General features: G+C 42.6%; 1 protein-coding gene across 1 annotated transcript; it reads right to left on the bottom strand.

The window, feature by feature from the left end:
- Window positions 1–491: 491 nt before the first annotated feature.
- Window positions 492–18,675, bottom strand: IFNLR1 (interferon lambda receptor 1). The gene is made up of 7 exons (XM_032227543.1): window positions 18,507–18,675; window positions 14,520–14,637; window positions 12,485–12,669; window positions 10,957–11,105; window positions 9,087–9,261; window positions 7,831–7,952; window positions 492–5,490 (listed from the first exon to the last, which is right to left on the bottom strand). Exons 1-7 carry the CDS (start codon window positions 18,568–18,570, stop codon window positions 4,666–4,668), a joined length of 1,638 nt encoding a protein of 545 aa, XP_032083434.1. The 5' UTR covers window positions 18,571–18,675; the 3' UTR covers window positions 492–4,665.
- Window positions 18,676–18,696: the final 21 nt, after the last annotated feature.

Raw genomic sequence — 18,696 nt, 5'->3', positions numbered from 1 at the left:
AGAGGTGGGCTTCAAAAATTTCAGCAGTGGGTTCTCTGCCAGATTGCTGGGTGGGCATGGCCCAGTCAGCCTCCTGTACCACCACACCTGGGGGGCCGTTTTTGCCTTCCCCAGGCTCCGGAGGCTTTCCTCGAGCCTCTGGGAGGGCGAAAATTGCCTTCCCAGGGCTCTGGAGGCCCTCCCTTCCAGGAGGCCCATTTACCCCCCTCCCCAAGCCTCCGTGCGGGCCCTGCACTTACCTTGCATCCAAAATGGGCCGCGTGGAGACTCCTGGGAAGGGTGGGGTGGGAAGGGCGGGTGGGGCCAGCCAGGGGTGGGATTTGGAGGTTCTCTGAACCAGCCGTAACATTAGATATGGGTTCTCCCAAACCCGGCCGAACCCATACCAGCCACCCCTGTAGATTAGGACTTTATCCTACTTCAACCTGCTTTGGGATAAGATAACAATAACCCCCCCCCCCCACACACACACACAAATATAAACACACCTATGCATTTTAAAATTTGTATTTATAAACAGTACAATTAACCAAAGTGCATATACATAAACCAAAGGAAAGATGTACAAAAATAAATCACTGGAAATATGAGGACTCTTTCATTTTATATCAACCTGCTCAAAGAACTCCCTTTAGTGTGCAGGAGTCTTTTTAATGCATTTTAGAAAATTAATTTGGGAAGTTTGTTCACCAAGTTCATGAGCACAAAATATGAAATTATGGAATTTATGGAAGCGCCTACATTGCACCGAGGTGAAAAGAGTAGGGCTTTGTTTACAATTATGGATACTATGTTGAATTTCTTTGAATTTTCCCCCTGATGAGAACTCCCTCTGAATACTTTCTTCAAAATCAATAGGTAAAGCTAGTCTAATGCCTCCCAAGACCAACACTTCCCTTTAGACCTGGGTTTTCTCAACCTTGGCCACTTTGAGATATGTGGACTTCAACTCCCAGAATTCCGCAGCCAGCTGTTGGAGTCAAAGACTTAACAGAATAACAGAGTTGGAACCTTGGAGGTCTTCTAGTCCAATCTTCTGCTTAAACAGGAAACCTAGATTATTTCAGACAAACGGTTGTCCTCCAGTGATGGAGCTCCAATGTTGGGAGTCTTAAAATGGCCAAGGTTGAGAAATGCTGCTTTAGACTGTATTCTTATCTTGATCCCACTCTCAACCTTATCTCCTACAATTATAACTGAAGTTCTGAATTGAGAAGGGAACCTGGGTTTAAGAGAAGTTCATTGCTCTATCTTCCTATTCAGCAGCAACATTTGGAAAGTCCATACGGAGTTCTTAGTTGCCTCCGTATTTATCAATGAACTTAGATTGGGTTAACTTAATACGGTAATACTGTCTCGTTTAAGACATACAGACTAGTTTCCAGCCCATTCATGTAGGAAGAAACTGTTGCCTCATTGAAGCAAGCCAATACTGTCAATAAGAGGGATTTCAAGAGTTAGTTGAAATACATATTTGCACATAAAATTTTATTGCAATAAAACCCCTTACGTAAATTCCGTTAAAATGCCGTAAGTGCATATGGGCAACGTCTCCTACCTGGTATCCTCTGACTCAGTGGTGGGTTCCAGCAAAGACTACTGCTGGTTCGATCAGGGCTGTGACGTGTGTGTGCTGAGTGTGCATGCATAATACTACTAAAATTGCTCTTCGCATGCGCAGAAGCAAGAAACAAGATGGCAGCACCTATGGGAGAACTGGTTCAGGGGCATGGCAGGCCTGGGTCACTGCCGGTTCCAGCGACCCAGGCCACCAAGCTACTACAAGTTTGGCCGAACCGGTCTGAACTGATAGGAACACCCTACTCCTCTGACTCTCTTAAGACAGGCTAACTGGGAAACTTTGAGCGATCAAAATGTCTAGAAGACACCCAATAGAGGAAGAAATAGAGGAAGACAGATAAGGATGGTGATTTCCCATGCCCTCAGCTTGGTGAGGAAGAATTAAAAGAGACGCTGAAAAACAGATTTAGATAAGGAAAGGGTGTCTTCTCTTGAGACATGAACAAGAGGAGCATTGGGTGTATTCTAAATTATTCTAAATCACCCCAGCTCAGCCCAGCTCCACTGCACATGCACGCATGCCTCCTGCCAGCCAGCCCATCTTCGCGTCTCTATCATGCATGCGCGGAGGGCAGGGCACATAGGGGGGGACACATGCACACATGCACAGGGGGTGCTCGCATTGCATTTTGGGGGCTCACGCAGCACTCACGCACACCATTTTGGCTACCAGGTTGGTGTAGGAGGCCTTCCGATTTGGGCCTGGAAAGCTTCCTGCACCCACATGGAAGCTGAAAATGGGCTCAGGGGGGCAGGAATCATGTGCAGGGGGATGGGGGGTTGCGGGGGGGGGGGGGCTCATGCACGCATTGCATTATGGGTGTGGGCATCCTTACTCAAGAAAAAGGTCTAACTCACTTCTGAAAGAATTTTTCCCCCAAGGGAAAACAAAAGACCTTTATCTAGGGAAGGCTCTCTGCAAACATGGATCTTTCTTTGTCTCCTACTCCTAGAACATTCACGGACCATGAAACATTGCACAGTCAGTCAAGAAAGTGCTGAGAAAACCGAAGCGTTTAACAAGGGAAGTCCTGTGCTAGGATATGCAGAGAGTTTTTGTTGTGAAAAGAAACAACTCCAATCCTCTCCCCTTCTGCCTCTAAACCAATTAGCATTTTTATATCCAAGTAATTTACTTAAAATTGGGATATAAATTTGACAGAGCAGAAACCTTGCTTTTATTGTAAAAGAGGTAATTGTTTTTACTGTCGTATATGGGGTTTTTATTTTTTGTAATCCATACAAACTCACTGAGAGTGAGTGGGCGGCCTTATAAAATTTCTAAATAAATACATAGATAAAAAAACCTATTCTGCAAAGAAAGTGGACCCTTAGTTGTGGGGTCTCTGGTGCTCTCTGAGCCTGGTTGTTTTCTTGCAGGTGTTTCATTATCAAACTAGGTAACGTTATCCCTGCTAGCTCTAGTACTGATGATGTTACCTAATTTGGTAATGAAATGTCTGCAGAAAACAATCGATTCAGAGGGCACCAAAGAGCTACAGTTCAACCCTGAACCACAACAGTGCATGAATTTTGTTGTCCCGACCAATGAGAGACACAACATGCCAATCTCAATATGAGATATAAATGAAGGCATATAAATACAAAGACATTCTATAAAAATATTTAGAATCTGAAAGTGACTCTTGGTTTGAAATGCTTCACATTTAGGGGGTCCTAGCACTGATGATGTTATCTAGTTGGGTTATAAAATGCCTGCAAGAAAACAAGCTCAGAGAGCACCAAAGACCCCCTCATTTCAACCCTGAACTACATGTATTTTTGTTTATTGGTACTTCATTTCAATATAAGCTTAGATCCAAGTTTGTGTGCAGATAATTGCACAATAAAGAGCATATCTGATATTTCTTTATTGCCTTGGCAATGAGTTGATGAAAAAAAGTTATTAGGGCCTAGTGTGAGGTTGAAAGAACTTTCCCTAAAAGAGGGAGAGATGAACTTTATCTCTTCCTTAATTCTAGAAAGTGTGCCTTTCAGGTTAAAAGAACAGCACCAGTCTGGATTAGTTTACATAATGCAATGCTTAACACTTCCACAAGAAACTTCTGTATTTCCTGTTGTCAATTCTCGATCCTAGACTGAACTGTTATTTGTTCACATATTGGTGTCAGCACGTTTAAGCCCAGACACGCTGGGAAGGCCATGTTGCAAGGATGGCAGACCATCATCGCATCCCCAAACAGCCCCTCTATGGTGAGCTGTCTCAAGGAAAGCGATCGCATGGGGGACAAAGGAAACGATACAAAGACATGTTGAAAGCCTCCTTCAAGTCCCTGGATATCGACACCACCTCATGGGAAACTCTGGCACAAGATCAATCCACGTGGCACACGCTGATCCACCAAGGCTGCCAGGCATCTGAGGACAGAAGGACAACCCTAGCATAAGAGAAGCGAGGCACTCCGCAAAGCCAGAGCTGCAAATGCTACAACAGTGGTGCCCACACATTTCTGCCCAACATGTGGCAGAACCTTTCGTGCCCATATAGGCCTCACTAGCCACCTGCAGACACGTCATGGACAGCCCACAACCTGTTAGATGCCAAGGTCCTCTTTGAACACAATGGACGAACATTATGGTCTCAGCAAGTTTAAACCAATTTGTGGACGGACACTAAAGAGACGATTCTGACTAGAACCCACCATTTCCCCCATCTATTTTAGATGGGGAAAACATATCCAACTATTCATAAATGGAGAGATGGACATGGATATCCAAAATATGATAGACATTTTTAAGCTGAACATCCCAATACTCAGCTGAGAAAGAAGACTTACTTTTCCAAGAATTCCAATTCTCCATAAGAAAATTCTAATTTCCATGACAAAATCCCCAATGAAAACTCATGTTACGGTTTTCAATCTGGATGGAATTTCACTTAGGAAAATTCAGTTTTTCTTTGTTTTGGTTTTAAAGATAAGATGTAATGGATGAATATGGCAACCTAGAAATAGAATGGAACTATAATACCTGTCCTTTTAAAGTGCAACTCTCACCAAGGATCTTTTAGAAGAATCATGGTAAGATCTCCTCTACTCTTAGAATAAATACCCGTAATTGGCATCAGGTTCTTGAAATGTAATGTCCTTGCCTGGGTTGATAATTGTGACCTGTAGCTTTCAGAGTATTGTTTTCAACCCGTTCTCCATTTTTTACCCTGTCTTTGCAAGACATATCAAGCACAGATTTTTCCAGCCGGAGAGCCTCACAATTGCTAGAGTCATTTTCACATCTCCATTCTTCTATAACTTGCCCTTCAGGCTCATTACAAAGAGATGTCTGTGAGTTTCCTAGACTTGCACAAATACTTCTGCATTGGACTCCTCCAGTTCTAATTTCCAAACCTGTGGAAAAGTGCAAGTGGTGGTGACTTTCTGAGAACATTAACTGGTTGAAAAAGTCGACATCTCTGCTTGTAATTTCTTGACCTTCTCTACTAGCAGCTGAGAAGTCGTCTGCAAAGCTAACAGATTCATCCATAATGGAGTCCTCAGAAAGGAAAATCTCCTCTATGAGTCCAGAAGAAGCATCCGTTGTCATCCATTCTGCTGTAAAAAAGGGTTTTGACCTCATTGCAGCTGGCCAGCTTTCTCCACTTAGTTGGGAATCACCAGATCCAGAAGAAGAGCCGGAACATGTTGGAAAGGTGCCAACCATTGAGCAGTTTTCATCCTTCTTCTGAAATCGATGTGTTTCTGTGTAAGGAATGTGGCTACTACTATCATCCTCATCACTGCTTTCTTCACTTTCTTTTGATAAAGAATCCACGGAAAGAACTAACAGGGCAGGTGTGATTTTCTGTTCCAGAATGAAGTGGACATTTTTTTTGGTCAAATCCCTTTCATCAAATTCCAGCACGTTCTTTGGGTGCTGGTACGTAGAAAAATCCTAATTTGAGAAGGGGGAAGTAGGAAAAGAGAAGAGAGAGACACATTTTCATTTTTAAAAACTGAGAAACAAGAAGTAAGAAGAATAGCTAACAAGAATGGGTGGAGACCAACATAAATGGACATCTGCCTTAGCTACACCAAAAACGTGACTTGAAATTTAGAAGAGAAGTATAATTAAGCTCATTCAACAAAAACCAGATCTGGAAGTTAAACTGAATTCATTTAAGATGGCAGCTAAACCAGTAATTTATTCCCCCTAATTGTTCACCAATTATATCGTAGATTCTGACTGTAGAATGCTCAGTAGAGTAGCGTTTTGACTATAGGTGTGAAACAATAAAGCTTGGAAGAGCTGCCAGGTGCCAGAAAAAGGGGGAAGTGGCTATGCTTTTTCTTGATTCAGAGAAAGCTTCTGATAATTTGGAATTTATTTCTATAGCCGTGATCGTGAAGAAGATGAATTGTGCTGAGATTTTCTTTCAAGGATGCAGAGAATTTGCAAAGGACATAAAGCTAAGATAATTGTAAAGGTATTTCTATCGTAAAATGCATTATTCAAAAAGAGAAGGTTCTCCCATCTTCTCTGTTTTTGATCGGCATTGCAGTCCCTGGCAAGGACGTTAAGGCAAGAGAGTCAAAATTCAGGAATTTCTCTCACTGGTTTCAATATCTTTGAGTAACATAGTTCAAACAGAGCCAGAAAAAGATGCCCTATTTAGAGATCCGAACAAATGAAATGCTCGTGAAACAAAACTCAGAACATCTGTTAAAGAATATATATTTCAGTTCCTTCTAAAACATGCTTAAGAAATGGAACAAGTCTAAGATTACATGATTAAATGGGTGCACAATTTAAACAGAACAACTAATATAGCACCATGAGAATGCAGTTAATCATTTAAAGAGCATAACTGGAGTTTTTAAATGGCCCATTTTAATTTGAAACTGATCTTTGCACTTATTAATACACCATGCTAAATCCGAATTCTCTATAAATCTGGTTCCTAGAAGCTAAACCCACTGGGGTCCTTCTAATGGGCAACTTGGAGGGGACCTCTGGGTGAATTTAATTTGGATAGGAACCAGATACCCTCAAGAGTGGAATAATTGACACCAGATGTCATTAGTCCAAGACACCAGCTGCTAAATGCCAGTTATGAATCCCATTTATATGAGCAAAGCTCACCCTGCTCAGTGACAGAGCATCTGTTTAAGATGGAGATAACCTCTAGGTCAGAGGTCTTCAAACTTGGCAACTTTAAGACTAGTGGACTTCAACTCCCAGAATGTCCCAGCCAGTCCAAAAGTCTTAAAGTTGCCTCATTTGGGGACCCCCTGCTCTAGGTCCACATTAGCATCCTCAGTTAAAAAGGTGTCAGGGCACAAGGCTGGGAATGAGATATTTCTGAAGGACTGATAACATTAAACATCTGTCCACAATGCAGGCCAATATTTATCATGGGATATATTAAACAACAAGGGACATGGTGGCTCGGTTGATCAGAAACATCATCAGTTCAGCAGTTTGAATCCCTAGAGCTGTGTAACAGAGTGAGCTCCCGTTACTTGTCCCAGCCTCTGCCAACCTAGCAGTTCCAAAACATGTAAAAATGCAAGTAGAAAACTAGGGACCACCTTTGGTGGGAAGGTAACAGCATTCCATGCACCTTTGGCGTTAAGTCATGCTGGCCCCATGACCACAGAGACGTCTTCGGACAGCACTGGCTCTTTGGCTTTGAAACAGAGATGAGCACCGTCCCCTAGAGTCGGGAGCGACTAACCCATATGTGCAAGGGGAACCTTTACCTATATTAAACAATTGAATTCTTGGAAGAATTGCTGATCAGTGATCTTATTCAACATCAGCACTGTTGGCTAAGAAACAAGCAAGCAAATTTTGTGAACATGGTTTAATCAGCAGAGGTTATCAATTTGCTACCTTCTAGATGTTCTGAAGAACAACTCTCACAATCTCTTATCATCAATTTTACTGCTATTTCTTCTGTACTGAACAAATGATGGTTGATAAGGCCAAAATGAATCCTGGCTGTTCTGCAGACAGTTTCTCAAAGGTAGTCATTCCCTTTAGTTACTAAAGAAAGCTTCTTAGGTCCCTTTCCTCTGCTAACTGTCTTCTTCTTTTGGAACCATCTGTTTTGCGGCTACTATATTTAACTTAACTGTGATCATGTCAACAGGACATGTAACTCGGGTTCTAAGCAAGAAGCAAGTAACATCAATCTCAGTTCAGTGCAGGCTCTGTGTATGAAAAGATGCACACTGTTATGGAAGTCAACTTCCCCCTATTCATCCCGGAAACCTCCCATACTGTCCATACCAAAGCTGAAGGCATCTCAACTTGCTTCCTTCTGCGTCTGTAGTAGAAGAGAAACATGGCGACACAAGTGCAGAGAACTAATACAGCAAGCAAAGGAAGAACAACATTTCCCCATTTTCTTACTGGAAAAGAAAAAAAAAGCAATTATGAGATACTAAAATGCATTGTTAATTATCCAGCTAACTGAAGTTAGGCCACTGAAGTCCAACACTCTAGAGAATACCAGGTGCAAAAAGGCTGAGCTAAACAATACTTTCCAGTTTAACACAAACTAAGAATATCACCTAGGCTCCAAAGTTTCAACTAAGAATCTTTCCTAGCTCTCTTTGGTGATGTTGAGGACTGAAATAAGAACTTTTGCAGGCAATCTTCTTGTTCTGTCAATCAACTACTGTCCTGCTCAAATCTGATAGCCGTTGGGCATCTTTGTTGAGAGAATCACAGTAACTATAATGCCTGGAGGGAGATAGGAGGGAGAGATATAGTACCAGAGGTAGTATTGTACCAGTTTGGACTGGTTGGCCCGAACCAGTAGCAGCTCCATGGCATCCCATTTAGGCCCTTTTTTCACCAAAAGTGCATGCACAGAAGGCTGAGCACGCGCTCACATTTGCAAACTGGTAGGGAAGGTAAGTGAATACCACCCCTGTATAGTACCAAGAGTCCCAGAACTGGAGGTAACAAGAGTCCCAAAACTGGAGGTAACGTTGCTCCAGGCCACTAGCAGAGGCAAGAAGAAAAGGGGCTGCACCCCAAAAGCAAGGAAATTGTAAGAAAGCAAACTGCGATAAGCAAGAAAATGCACCCATGTAGCCGATAATTCTCTGGAGCTGCCGGTGACAACTCTGTCTTGAAATCTATTTATTTATTTATGCATGAATGCATGAATTTCATTTCTACAGCCACCCATCTTCGCAAACGACTCTGGGCGGCTCACGATTCAAAATGAAGGAAGTCATCACGGACCTCTCTGATTCCTGGTGTGTTTCTTGTCTACATCAGTGGTTCCCAAACTTGGCAACTTTAAGACTTGTGGACTTCAACTCCCAGAATTCTCCAGCCAGCTCTGCTCTGGGAGTTGAAGTCCACAAGTCTTAAAGTTGCCAAGTTTGGGAACCACTGGTCTACATCAAAAGAGCAATCAGAAATGTTTTAATGGGATTGCATTGGCCACTGGTGCACTAAAACTGGACGTTTGCAATCCTGCATAAAGATCTGTGATGGATCAAGTGCACTGGAAAAATGGAGCTCCAGACCTTCGATTCCTCCTGCATCTTCTTCATGCAACCACAGGCAAAGGGGTTCCGAGAAATTGCTCCGCTTCCTGTTCCCATTTTTAAAGAAAGTTCGGGCACGAAGACAGTGTTTGCCATCGAGCCAGTCTGTTGTGTTGACCTCTACTGAAGGGCTGTGAATGTCCTCTAATGTCACCTGAAAAATAGAATACAATAGAATAACTGAGTTGGAAGGGACCTTGGAGGTCTTCTAGTCCAACCCCCTGCTTAGGCAGGAAACCCTACACCACTTCAGACAAATGGATATCCAATATCTTCTTAAAAACTTCCAGTGTTGGAGGCAAGCTGTTCCACTGATTAATTGTTTTAACTGTCAGGAAATTTTCCCTTAGTTTTAAGTTGCTTCTCTCCTTGATTAGTTTCCACCCATTGCTTCTTGTTCTGTCCTTAGGTGCTTTGGAGAATAGTTTGACGCTCTCTTCTTTGTGGCAACCCCTGAGATATTGGAACACTGCTATCATGTCTCCCCTAGCCCTTCTTTTCATTAAACTAGACATACCCAGTTCTTGCAACTGTTCTTCATGTTTTGGTCTCCAGTCCCCTAATCCTCTTTGTTGCTCTTCTCTGCACTCTTTCTAGAGTCTCCACATCTTTTCTACATCGTGGCATTCAAAACTGGATGCATTATTGCAAGTGTGGCCCTACCAAGACCTTATAAAGTGGTATTAACACTTCCTGTGATCTTGATTCTATCTATCTATGCAGCCTAGAAATAAGCAAGCAGAGGCTTGAACCCAACAGGAATCCTGGCAAAGGAGCACAGCAGACAGACCCAGGGCACTAGACTTGGCACTTCCCTTTCCTGAGTTTCCCCTTTCTGCATCTTTAAGAATAAGCCACACAATTAAAGGAGGAAGATGAACATGAAAGGGCTGTGGATTACTGCCTTTTGATATGAGAAATGACCTCCAAGTTAGCATCGGGTTATCAAGGGCTGCTAGTGGTGCTGACTATCTGCCTAACTCCCGAATCAAGGCAGCAGACTTTAAACATCAGACGCAATGGTGGAACAAGTCTATCCCCTATCCCAGGGATGTCAAACTCAAGTACCCCACTGGGTACTTAGATCCGGCCCACGGGGCTGCCCTAGAAACAGCAAAGAATTGGGCTGTGGTGCTTCTGCCGGAGAAAATGGGCTCCCAAGCTCCATTTTCAGCTGCCACGGCCTCTTGCAACTCTCTGCCAGTGAAAAGGGAGCTTGGGAGGGCTGCCTGCACTGTCCAAAGACGTCTCCGTGGTCATGTGGCCAGCATGATTAAATGCCGAAGGCACACAGAATACTCTTATCTTCCCACCAAAAGTGGTTCTTATTTTTCTATTTGCATTTTTAATGTGTTTTCAAACTGCTAGGTTGGCAGAAGCTGGGACAAGGAATGAGAGCTCACTCCGTTACGTGGTACTAGGGATTCGAACCGCTGAATTGATGAGCTTTCTGATCAACAAGCTCAGCATCTTAGCTACTGAGCCACTGTGTCCCTGACTTTTAGGTGGCAACAAATTTACCTTTCAGGCTATCAACCCCTGGCTTTATTTTGTCCTTTTTTATTTATCTTAACTCTTGCTTTAGTAAATGCTTTATTTTTACTATTTCTGAATAATCCATCGAAGAAGGAATACAGCTCTTCACAATTAAGCAAACCCTCCATTGTTAGATAGCAAATATGGTCAAAGAATGTGCAGATGATTCAATGTTTTATTTCATGAGTCATGATGAAAAAAAGGCTTCTTCAATTGAAGATCTTTGGAAGAAGCATAGGATACAAATATAAGAAATATTTTCCAAGCAAACCTGCAAGAGGAGAAATTAGTGTAGCATCGTTTTCTGGCTCACCAGTTTCTGGAATTCACCTCTCCAAATCTCCAAGTCATATGCCAGATACTGAAAGACGTCTTTCATACAAGAAGGGTAGGTGAAAGAAACGTTCACGAAGATGATATTTTGGGTATATCTTGCTCTGAGAATTGGAGGTGCAAGTTGCACTGGGAAAAAAGATAGGCAGATGGTTAAGGCAAGTACAGTAGATTGGAGTTCTTGTGGCTAACCAGCAACCAGCAGAGTCAGACAGTGAGGAGGTTGGGGAGGAACATGGGCCAGTCCTGGAGTCTGGGGAAGGCTCAGACGAGGGCCCTGTGTCGGAGGCAGAGAGGGGGCCAAAGCCATATGCCAGTTATCAGGTGCTAGACAGCAGTGAGGCAGAGGAACAACTAGAGCCGTAATGGCAAACGTATGGCACACGTGCCACATGGAGCCATGTCTTAGGGCATGCGAGGCATTGCCCTGTCAGCTTCAGCGCGCATGCGTGTGCTGGCCAGCTAATTTCAGCCTTCACCTTCGGCAGTTTTTCGCCCTCCAGAGGCTTCCCTGAAGCCTCCGGAGGGCGAAAAACAACCCAACACGCAAACCAGAAGTTAGGGAACGGATTTCCCGTTTGTGCATTGGGCAGTTTTTCTCCCTCTGGAGGCTTCAGGAGGCTTCCCTCATTTTTCTTTCTGGATCATTCAGAACCCCAGTGCAGTGGGGGCAAACCCTTGACATGTGTGTCACAGGTGACCTGCCGTGTCACTTTTGGTGTCACGCCAAGCCTTTGGACCCTCTAGAACAGGGGTGTCAAACTCAAGGCCCAGGGGCTGGATTCGGCCCACGGAGTACTTAGATCTGGCCCGCAGGGCCACCCTGGAAACAGCAAAGAAGTGGCCGGTGGTGCTTCTGCCAGAGAAAACAGACTCCCAAGCTCTGTTTTCGGCTGCCACACACTCCATTTTCACTGGCAGATGGTTGCAGGAGGTTGTGGCAGCCGAAAATGGAGTTTAGGAAGCCTGTTTTCTCTGGCAGAAGGACTCGGGCCACCAGATGTGCCCCTGATAGGAGTGATGTTGAGCTGGCCATGACTCCCCAGGTCAAACACAACCCTGATGCGGCCCTGAATGAAATTGTGTTTGACACCTCTGACTTAATGTAATGTACTATAGTTGCTTATGAATTGTTTATTTTTTGTCGTCTGTGTGTCTCTGTGTGTGTGTGTGTGTGTGTGTGTGTGTGTGTGTGTGTGTGAGAGAGAGAGAGAGAGAGAGAGAGAGAGAGAGAGAGAGGGAGAGGGAGACCAGCAGTGTCAAGGTTGGTGTTTTCTGGTAAAAACTTGGTTAATTTTAACCTTGTCTCATATTAATCATATTAGGTGAAGCCAAACTAAGTGGTTACAAACCCAGAAAATGAGCCCTTCCAGAAACTGGCTTAATCATAGTTGTGCAAAGTGCCTTTTCCCTTGCCCTGAGCAAACCTGCAAGAAAGCAGCATTTGCCTTTCCAGAAACTGCTTCCTTCCCGGGAAGAGGAGAGCTACATCCACGGGATCCTCTTACCCTGAAGGATGTAATCGATGGTTTCAGGAGCCGATGGGATGGATCCAGCCCCGATTCTGCTTTGAGCTTCCACCTTGACCCGGTATCTGTTGCTTGATTTTTGAAACATACAGGTAATATTGCAAATGGTTTCCATGATATTTCGGCAATGCTGCACTTCCTCCCACTGACGATCAAAAGGGTTCCTACAGGAAGAAATCAGAAGCACTAGCTAAGTTTTGCATTCAACTGAGATGCTGTGATTTCTCCCTTCCACACTGAATCTTGGAAGGTGGCAGAAGGTGAGTCTTAAATGCCTCCCAGTAGGGTTGTCCATGAAAAAAGGTTACAAAGGTCAAAATGGTGTCCAGAACCATACCACCCTCCAGACCTTCCGCACAGCCCTCAAGACCTGGCTCTCCCATCAGGCCTGGGGATAGGTTCCCAATTTACCCGCCCGAGTGTTGACTGTTGAATGCAAGTTGTGTTTTATTATTTTCTTTCTTTTGTTCACATATTGTTTGTTTCTGATATTGCACCCCCTTCCCTGTGATTGTAAGCCGCCCTGAGTCCCCTCAGGGAAAAGGGCGGCCTATAAATCTTAATAAAATGACTAAAAAAATGACTAAAATGACCATCAAAGCCCCGCCCTTTTTTTACATGTATTATTGCAACATGGTTCTGGTCACCATCTAGACTTTTATTGATCCAGACTCTGCATACAATCTGCCCTCCTGTAATGGTATAGACTAGATAGATGATAGATAGATAGATAGATAGATAGATAGATAGATAGATAGATAGATAGATAGATAGATAGATAGATAGATAGATAGATAGACAGACAGACAGACAGACAGACAGACAGACAGACAGACAGACAGACAGACAGATAGACGGACAGATATAGATGGAAGGATGGATGGGTGTGTGGGTAGGCAGGTAGGTAAGTAGATAGATGATAGATAGATAGATAGATAGATAGATAGATAGATAGATAGATAGATAGATAGATAGATAAATAGATAGATAGATAGATAGATAGATAGAGGGATAGATATAGATGGATGGATGGATGCGTGTGTGGGTAGATAGATAGATAGATAGATAGATAGATAGATAGATAGATAGATAGATAGATAGAGGGACAGATATAGATGGATGGATGGATGGATAGATAAGCTAGCTAGCTAGATGATAGGTAGATCAACGGATGCACAGATAGAATAACAGATATAGATATATGGATGGGTGTATGGATAGATGGATGGATGGACGGATGGATGGATAGATAGACAGACGGGTAGATATAGATGGATGGATGGGTGTATGGAACGGTGAATAGATAGATAGATAGATAGATAGATAGATAGATAGATAGATAGATAGATAGATAGATAGACAGACAGACAGACAGACAGACAGACAGACAGACAGATAAAGATAGACGGATAGATAAGATAGATAGATAGATGATGGATGGATGGATGGATGGATGGATGGATGGATGGATGGATGGATGGATGGATAGATAGATGATAGGTAGATGAATGGATGGATAGATAGGACAGATATAGATGGATGGATGGGTAGATAGATGGATGGATTGTTGGACAGAAATACAGACAGAAAGACAAGTTCCTATTTAAAAGGGAGGCTGTTTTAGGTGCTATCACATAAATGGGAAATGGTACTGATTGGCTTACTTTAAAGTAATAGCCAAATCAGATGGTACATTAAGCCATGATTTGCTTGACAACAGTCTGTTGACAATACCACAATTCTCTGAATTCATGCAACACGTGAAGCTATAGCCATCTCTGTCAAATTACCATTCTTTGGTTTACCAGGCCCGCAAGTTAGTATCAAACATGCCCCATAGTGGTCTAGCAGCCAATCTCTTGCCCTTTGCAGTGCAGCCTCCTGCCTGACCCGTGTCTCTGAGATGGGTGGGGGACAGGGCAGCCCTTTGGGGGAAATGCCCATAATAGGCCCTTAATGTACCCACTGGAGTTCCCAGTCCACAAAACCAACGTCCTTTTCCTTCAATGCTCACCTCCAAAGGACAGTATAAGACACTCCTGGAGGGGCACCATCAGGCGGCAACCATTTCACAAACAGACTGTAATCCTCTGAGACAAAAGTGACGTTCTGAGGCGGCCGGAGCTCTTCACCTGTCAAAAATTAAAGCCAGAGGTTTCATTTCTTCTTGAGTCAAAGGCTGGGTTCCACAACCAAGTGGAACATTTTGGGGACAGCAAGTTTTCCCCCTTCCTCCAATTCACACATGGGTACAAACTGCAGGTAGCCCTCAACTTACAACGACAATTGAAATCCGAATTTCCATTCCTAAGGAAGGTGATGGCTAAGTGAATTGCGCCCGATTTTATAATCTACTAGCTGATAACCCAGCGTTGCCCGGGTATTTATTTATACTAATCCTGTATTAGACAGGAAAAGGAATGAATTGTTGCCTTTTTGTTACATATATATATATATGTATTTGTGTTTTTTATTTGTGCTGATAAATAAATAAAGGGAGACTAGTATAGATTTATTTCAAGCTATTTAGCTCTCATCAGCTAGCCATACCCTTACTGGGATTCAAACCTGTGCTGTATTGCATCTTAGGCAAACGTCTTAGCTATTAAGCCACAGGTCTCCTCCTTATCAGCTGAAGCCAGGGAAGAAGGTATATATTTAGAGTCACAACCCCTGGTAAGCCCCAATTATGGGAGGAAGCTAACTGCTTCCATCATCTGTCAATCGGCTCGTCACAAGAGTCCATCACGACAGAAACCCAATATTTTTTTACTGTTGCCTTTGTTATATTTGTGTTTTTTATTTGTGCTGATAAATAAAGGGAGACTAGTATAGATCTATTTCAAGCTAAACAGAGAGCTAAATAGCTTGAAATAGATCTATACTAGTCTCCCTTTATTTATTTATCAGCACAAATAAAAAACACAAATATAACAAAGGCAACAGTAAAAATATTGGGTTTCTGTCGTGATGGACTCTTGTGACGAGCCGATTGACAGATGATGGAAGCAGTTAGCTTCCTCCCATAATTGGGGCTTACCAGGGGTTGTGACTCTAAATATATATATATATATATATATATATATATATATATATATATATATATATAAATAAATAAATAAATATAAATATATATATATATGTGTGTGTGTGTGTGTGTGTGTGTGTGTATATATTATACACACACACACACACACACACACATATTTTGCCATGAGTTTTAAATGAATCACTGCCATTATTAAGTGAATCACACGGTTGTGAACCAGATCTGATTTCCCCCATTGACTTTCTTGTTGGTAGCCAGCTGGGAAGGTTGCAAATGGCGATCATGTCCTCCTGGGATGCTGCAACTGTCATAAATATATGCCAGTGGCTAAGCACTCAAATATTGATCATGTGGCTATAGGGATCCCAAGACAGTTCTCTTAACGTAAGTCTGGTTGTAAGTCACTTTTTTCAGTGTTGTTGTAGCCTCAAATGGTAACTAAGCAAATGTGTGTAAATTAAGGACTATCTGTAATTAGGAACTTTCCCCAACTTTGTGTTTTGGAATGACCGGTTCCTAATTTGTTGGTATAGAACAGGACAGAGAAGATCCTGTCAACTGTCCAGTTGATGAATCCAGAAAAAGAAACTCCTGGTACATTGTTTTTTCTGCGGTGGGACAGTTTATCAGGGCAACCTGGTCTACCCAATTATGGGATGGAGCCCTAATCCAGGGGCCTTTGCAGGCAGTCGCTTTAGCAAAAAACTATTTTTGTGTTAAATTTATGTTTTAACGGAAAAAGAAATGAGGGGAGACTAGTGTAAATCCATTTCAACTAGTATAGATCTAAGAGCCGAGGTGGCGCAGTGGTTAGGGTGCAGTACTGCAGGCCACTTTAGATCAGTGTTTTTCAACCACTGTGCCGCGGCACACTAGTGTGCCGTGGCATAGTGTAAGGTGTGCCGTGGGAAAAACACCCGCCTATATTGAATATAGGCACAGAGTTAAATTTTTTTAACATTTTCTAATGGTGGTGTGCCTCGTGATTTTTTTCATGAAAAAAGTGTGCCTTTGCACAAAAAGGTTGAAAAACACTGCTTTAGATGACTGTGATCTGCAGTTCAGCGGTTCAAATCAGCCTTCCATCCTTCTGAAGTGGGTGAAATGAGGACCCGGACTGTGGGGGCAAGTTGCTGACTCAATTTGCTAAAAAAAAATTTTGTAAACCACTTAGAGAGGGCTGAAAGCCCTATGAAGTGGTATATAAGTCTAATAAATAAATAAATAAATAAAATAAATAAATTTTAACAGCCCAGGTTCAAATCCCAGAAGGGTATGGCTAGCTGATGACAGTTAAGCAGCTTGAAATAGATCTATTCTTTGTTTTAAAATAAAATAAAAAATAAATAAAATAAATAAATTTTAAAAAGATAAATTTAAATAAATTTAAAAATAATAAATAAATAAATTTAATAAACTTTAATAAAATACCCTTTCTCTGGGGGAAAACAATGCTAATGTTAACTGAATATATATTGTAGAAGGAAAATGAGACCTTTAGTTACATTAGAGGAAATATCTGAGATGGTAAATATTATTTGAAGATGTAGATGTTAAAACAACCGTAACCAAACGACATGCTGCATGTGATGATGGTTTTTTTTCCCTTTTTTTTTTCCCTTTCCTTTTTGGACTTTTTTTTGTCCTTTTTGGCCTCCCCCCCTCCCCCTACCTTTCTTTTTTTTTCCTCTTGTTTTATTTTGTTGTTTTTTGTTTTTTAAACCCTAGCTTATTGTGGTGCTTATTAAATATACAACAGAGAGATACGGGATGTATAAACTTAGTAGGGATGCACCTGTGATTAAACGACATATTGTATGTGAAGATGGGTTTCCCCTCCCCCCTTTTTTTTCTTTTCCATCTTCTCCCTTTCCCATTGTTGTCTGTGTAATAAAAAATAAAAAATAAATTAAAATAAAATAAAATAAAATAAAATACCCTTTATTTCTTTGTTGGTAAAACATAAATTTAACACTCCTGGGACATTATTTTACAAAGGGTATAAACTTTAATGAATAAATCCACCTTGGCACAAGGAAGAAGCAAAACCAGCTCTGGGCTTCCTGTGGGCCCCCTTTCACCACGGGCTGGCCACAATCCATTACATCCACCAATCACTTCTGTTCATTTTGTTTTGGGAACCAGGAGGCTATTCCCCCCCTTGCATTCCAATCCACCACCACCCTCTCATGTTTCATGAAGCTGAGAGCAAAGCACAATGTAGGTGCAAAGCCGAGACAGCCTTGACAGATAGGTGGTAAACATAGTGAAACTGTGAACGTGGCATGGGAAAATAAGAAAGTGTGAGACAGAAACTCAAGACTGCCCCACCTTGACTCTCTTTCCTATCAGAGAGAGTGAAAAATCCTAGTCGTGCTTTAGGTTCAAAGGTATCTGATTGACCTTGGGACAGTCACTTTCTCTCAGCCCTAAGAAGAAGATAATGGCAAAGCACTTCCAAAAGCTTGCCAAGAAAACTTCAGGAATTATTCCAGGCAGTCACTAGGAATCAACATGGACTCAAAGGCACATAGACACACAAATGACTATCTCAGCAGTTAAAGATCATGAGAAGGTTCAGGCCAGGGTCTACCAAGAACTTGATCTTGCTCTGGTGGGCTATAAGGTCCCATTCCCAACACAGGAAGCATATGGGACACGGAGGCACCTGGCCCTCTCCCAATTTTAGTCAAATTTCCCTATTCTCTCTTTCAAACCACCTCTTTCCCCTCTGAACTTGGCAGAGGTACAGGGTGCCCCATGGGCTTTCCCCAAAAAGCCCTCCCACCCCTTCCGGTTGCTCAAATCGGGTGCCAAGGGTGACACCCTGAATCCAGAGACTTTGGAAAAGGGAAATGCACTCCTGGTTTGGTTGCACTTCCTGAAAACCCGGGGATAACTGTAAATGGAAGCCAAGCTCCTCCAGAGAGGAGGGAGGGGAACCGATCGTACCTTGAATGGGCTGGAAAGGAGCAAAAAACACCAGGAGTACGACGCTGAATCCCACAGCAGGCATTCGGAAGGAAGACGACTTAATGTGTGCCCAATTTGCATTCTTGCTTTCACTTCCAAGTTTCCTGTATGGCTACAAGCACACATGCACCATGGCCCCCTAGAGGAAAGCATCTACGTCACCTAGGGC

This window comes from Thamnophis elegans, chromosome 12, assembly GCF_009769535.1.
Source record: "Thamnophis elegans isolate rThaEle1 chromosome 12, rThaEle1.pri, whole genome shotgun sequence".
In the NCBI taxonomy this organism is placed as follows: Eukaryota; Metazoa; Chordata; class Lepidosauria; order Squamata; family Colubridae; genus Thamnophis; species Thamnophis elegans.
This window is presented reverse-complemented; position numbering and strand designations above follow the sequence as displayed.